At 41.1% G+C, this 5,552-nt stretch overlaps 1 protein-coding gene across 1 annotated transcript; it reads right to left on the reverse strand.

The window, feature by feature from the left end:
* Positions 1-519: 519 nt before the first annotated feature.
* LOC107834383 (uncharacterized) lies at positions 520-1,752 on the reverse strand. The gene is made up of 2 exons (XM_016665638.1): positions 943-1,752; positions 520-840 (listed from the first exon to the last, which is right to left on the reverse strand). The coding sequence occupies exons 1-2, from the start codon at positions 1,528-1,530 to the stop codon at positions 520-522; spliced, it is 909 nt and encodes a 302-aa protein (XP_016521124.1). The 5' UTR covers positions 1,531-1,752.
* Between the last annotated feature and the right edge of the window lie 3,800 nt (positions 1,753-5,552).

Here is a 5,552-nt window from a genome sequence, read left to right on the forward strand (position 1 = left end):
CTCTCACCTCTCCTCATCCTCTGATGAGGAGGGGTGAGAACATTTTATTACTGAGCGGGGGTTCTCACATTTTTAATAACACTGTAGAGGATAGTAAGTGGTGATTCCTTTCTGTACATTTTTTTACTTAATAAAAATTCTTACTGACTGTTTGTCTATGATATATTGACACGAAAACATCTACAACTTACTACAAGGAGTAAGGAGTGGAGCGGTCCACCCCAGCTATTTACATGAGTGGAATGGCCCAAACACACAGCCACTTAGCTGTTGGCTTGTTTGCAAAAGATGTTAATTAAATGTTGAATTATGATCAGAAAGGTTAAATTTATGGTTAAGGTCAACGACAGAAGCTGGATCAACCATCAAACAACCATTCAATTCTAGCCAATTAACATCCATTGATTGAAATACCAACATCAAATCCAGTGTTTTTCAGCACTGGTCCACCAGGCACACTGCCCTGCAAGTTTTAGGCATTTCCCTAATTCAGCACACATGATTTTAATTGACATCTGATTAACAGGGTTTTGCTGAACTGAAAGCANCGGCTCTCGACGCCCCTCTGGGCTGGTCCGGATGCTGGCGGTGGAACTTGCGGACAAGGTCCTTGTCCAGGACCAGGCGAGAAGGAACCCAGGACCTCTCCTCAGGACCATAACCCTTCCAGTCCACAAGATATTGGATGCCACGGCCCCAACGTCGGGAACGCAGTAACCGCCTCACAGTAAAGGCAGGGGCCCCATCAATGAGTCGGGGGGGTGGAGGGGGTCTGGCTGGAGGGCAAAACCTGGATGACATCAGTGGTTTGATCTTGGAGACATGGAAGGTGGGGTGTACCCGTAATGAAGGCGGTAGTTTGAGCCGTACAGCTACTGGGTTAACGATCTTAGTAACTGGAAATGGGCCCACAAAACGGGGTGCCAACTTACGGTTCTCTACCTTGATGGGCAGATCCCTAGTAGACAACCACACCCTCTGACCGACCAGGTATCTCGGGGCTTGGGATCTGTGGCGATTGGCATTCCTGGCATAAACTGCAGAAGTCTTGCAGAGAGTAGCTCTGGCCCTTCTCCAAACTCTGAGACAGCGACGTGCTGCTAAATGGGCAGCCGGGACCTGGGTGGCTCCCTCCTGAACAGAGAGAATGGGCGGCTGATAGCCATAAACGACATGAAATGGTGACAGACCTGTGGAGCTTGATGGTAATCCATTAATGGCATACTCAACCCAAGGTAAGTTCTGGGACCAGCGACTAGGAGCGTCCATACAAAGGATGCGCAACTTGGACTCAACTTCCTGATTTATCCTCTCTGTCTGGCCATCCGTCTGAGGGTGAAAACCTGAAGAAAGACTGACATCAATGCCAAGAAGGGTGCAAAACTCACTCCAAAAACGGGAAATGAATTGTGGTCCTCTGTCAGAGACAATATTGCGGGGAATGCCATGAAGTCTGAACACCTCTCGAGCCATCACCCTAGCGAGGTCAGGTGCTGAAGGTAACTTGTGTAAAGGAATGAGGTGGGTCATCTTAGAGAACCTGTCAACCACAGTGAGGAGTACTGTGTTACCTTGAGAGGGAGGAAGGCCGGTGACGAAATCCAAAGAGATGTGGGACCATGGTCGATGAGGAATCGGCAGAGGCCTCAGAAAACCAGCAGGAGGACGTCTGGAGGGCTTAACTCTGGAACAGGTGACACATGCTGAAACAAACTCTCGGGTGTCTTTTCTCAGAGTGGGCCACCAGAATCCTGACTGNCAATGCAAAACAATAATAAAACTGTACAAAAACCTATTCTGGAAATAATAATACAAAGTATTGCTTTTGCATTTGAGTCTTGAAATCAAAAATAAAAACACAGAAACTCCTTTTCAAAAACATAAATGTATCATTACAACGGTCGCACCACATGACATTTGGTCGCACCAAATGATATTTTCATGTTCAGTCATTATCAACCGGCAAATAATTTGCCTCCTTAAAAAAAACAATCTAGCTTCAAACATAAGGCAAATATAACATTTATAATCAAAACGGAAAATAGTAAGTATATTTAAATATTAATAGTTTCTTGGTGGTCGCACCACATGACACCCAAATATGGCAACTACATACCTACTGCTAAAAGTGACACTTTTTCTGAAATTTAAGAAAAATAAACCTGTTTGCTATCTCCAGTGATTCTTGGCAGACTGTTGGATGATTCAACCTCCTGTTTTTGACTGGATTTCAAAATTTAAGTCCAAAGATGGGAATTTCTTGTTGGTCGCACCACATGACATTTTGTTAAATGACATTTTCGGACAAAGTTCGTTTAAATGTTAAAATGGAATTATAACTAAAAATGCTTTGAAAATTTGTACAGGATGAAGAAAAGACTTTGAAAATCATGCCAAACAGGAAAGAAAATACATTTGAACAGATTTAGTGTAATTTTAAAGACATTTTTGAAACACTAATTGAGTTTGGACAGTCGCACCGCATGACATTTTGACCCTTCAAAGACCCCAAAAATGGCCAAAAAAGAACAGCTTTTGAAAGGTTCAATAAAGTGTTTATGTGGGAGACATATTACATATTTATGGTTTCTTTTTATGAGTTTAAACCTTTTTTTAACTGTAAAAAGTAGAGCCGGACAAAAAAATTGGACGTCACGTCTTTGAGCCTTTAATATTAATAAATCCTACACTATACTGCAGCTTGATGGGTAAATGTAGTTGTATATGTAAACATTAAGATAAATATTAATGAAAGATTAAGATAAATATTAATTTAACAGTGAGTGTACATAGGGAACTATATGGTTTGTATTTGTTCTCAGACCTGTAACCAGTACACTGTTTAATATTTCAATGTCTTCCAGAACTTTTAAAATGTTTATCATCTTTCTAACCGGCACCTTCTTCACTTTTATTTTTGTTTTTCAGCCGTTGCTCTGCAGTTTGACCAAAAGCTGACTCTTGAGGACGGCAGCAAAACTGTCAAGACGTGGCTTCATTACACGCCAGAACAAGAGGAAGACATCGCAAGGAATCAAAGTGACGCCAACCAGAGTCAAACTGGGGTTACCACAACTTGTACTGTTTCCCTACTTCATACAGTACAAAGCTTAACCTCATGGACTCTGTTCTTCTGTGGACAGCAGACTGTTGTTTTGACAGTCAAAAAGGAGTCAAATATGTTTAAAGATCTGTCCCTCTTTTCTTACATAAAATGTTATATCAAACCCATATTGTCATTTTTAAGCTTTTGCACACAGTTTACCCATGATCTGCCAATAAAATAGTGTGTTTAACACCAGTGAAGAAACCTTTAGTGGCATGTTATGATATAGACCTATCAGACCTAAAAATTTACATAAATCCTTACCTTTCATTCAATATAAAATCAACCCAAATCTGCATGTAGATTCACATTCAGATGATGTTGAATCAACGTTGATTCCTAACTGATTCAATGTAGAATAAACACAAATACGCATGCAGATCCACGTTCAGATGATTGAATCAACGTTGATTCCTAAGTGATTCAATGTAATATCAACACAAATATGCATGTAAGTTGACATATAGATGATGGTTGAATCAACATTGATATAATGTCAGTTATGGTTGAAACCCCAGACAATCTTCACCCACTGGGCTCGTTTAAATGTTTAGTCACCTGCTGATTGTTCATTCTTAACATCTGACCCTATACCAACGTGTGCAGACAANGAGAAACTGGAGAAATACCAGGGCCTCAGAGAGGAAATGGAGAAGGCCTGGAATTGAAGACCACAGTGGTGCCTGTGGTCATCGGGGCCCTCGGGGCAGTCACTCCCAAACTGGAGTAGTGGCTAAAACAGATCCCAGGACCAGTTCTAGGCACAGCCAAGATACTGGAGGAACCCTCAAGCTCCCAGGCCTCTGGTAGAGGACCCGAGCTCAAAGGATGAAAGAGACCATCCGCGGAGGGTGAGATGGGAATTTCATATACACACACAAACCGGATTCCAAAAAAGTTGGGACACTAAACAAATTGTGAATAAAAACTGAATGCAATGATGTGGAGATGGCAAATGTCAATATTTTATTCGTAATAGAACATAGATGGCAGATCAAAAGTTTAATCTGAGTAAATGTAACATTTTAAAGGAAAAATATGTTGATTCAAAATTTCACAGTGTCTACAAATCCCAAAAAAGTTGGGACAAGTAGCAATAAGTGGCTGGAAAAAGGAACTTGAACATATAACAAACAGCTGGAAGACCATTTAACACTAATTAGGTCAATTGACAACATAACTGGGTATAAAAAGAGCTTCTTAGAGTGTCAGTGTCTCTCTGAAGCCAAGATGGCAAGAGGATCACCAATTCCACCATTGTTGCGCAGAAAGATAGTGCAGCAATACCAGAATGGTGTTGCCCAGCATAAAATAGCAAAGACTTTTAAGTTATCATCATCAACCGTGCATAACATCATCAAAAGACATAGTGAGCGAGGAGCCATTGTTATCATACTGTTGCCTGTGCACCGGAAGCATAATATGTGGCAAAAAAATGCGAAAGTGCTAAAACGGAAGTCCATGGCATATACCCCATTGGCATTGGTGTTCATTTAGAAATCAACACCAGACAGAATTGCTTTTATTTAACTCTCTGGAATAACACCAACTCTTTAGGGAAATTAACACTCATGTTGTTGAATTAGATTAAACAAGTGTTGAATTAACACTGTATTTTTAACATAAAACACCAACACTGGAAATCTAACACTTTTGAATTTGCTGTGTAGGAACAGACAATCTTCACCCACTGGGCTCGTTTAAATGTTTAGTCACCTGCTGATTGTTCATTCTTAACATCTGACCCTATACCAACGTGTGCAGACAAAATGTTTAAAGTTGATTTAAACATTGTTTAGTCTAACAAGGTCCTGTGGGAGCAATTATACACCTGCAGAGGTAACATAGGTTTCTCTTTTTAATTTCTCCACCCTGCAAGATCATGTCACCCCACACTTCCCAGCACTCATCAATCAGGATTACTGCTTTCTGAACCAGGACTTTCTTTTCCAAACAAAGTATGGTAAATAAACTTTTTGCTCCCTGGTAAAGCCACACTGACACTGACTGTCAGGTGTTGCCTGGACATTTTTAAAGGCTTTTAAAGCCACAGTTGAGCAGTTCAGGTCAGAGGGGAAATGCAGGTTTACGTGGAAATTGAGATATTCAGCTGAAACAATTAATTTTTTTCCTAGAAGAGAAAACAATGCAGCAATCAGATGCCATGTTACATTCATCTGGTGCTTGTTTACAACAGCTCAGGGGAGGATAAGGCCACCACTTACTAGGTACTATTTTGGAAATGAACAATACCATCCATTTATCCGTTGTCCTATCCTTATCCTAAATCAAGTCACAGGCATATGTCGGTCCCTCCCAGGGTTTTGGGTCTGCCCTGGGGTTTCTTCCCAGGGTGCTATGTCTGGGCAAACTTCCCTTGGGAGGTTTCCATGAGGCTTACTGTGCTTACTGTTGTCTAGACTGCCCTAACTTAAAGCAGAAGAGA

This window comes from Poecilia formosa, unplaced genomic scaffold (genome assembly GCF_000485575.1).
Source record: "Poecilia formosa unplaced genomic scaffold, Poecilia_formosa-5.1.2 Scaffold603, whole genome shotgun sequence".
NCBI lineage: Eukaryota > Metazoa > Chordata > Actinopteri > Cyprinodontiformes > Poeciliidae > Poecilia > Poecilia formosa.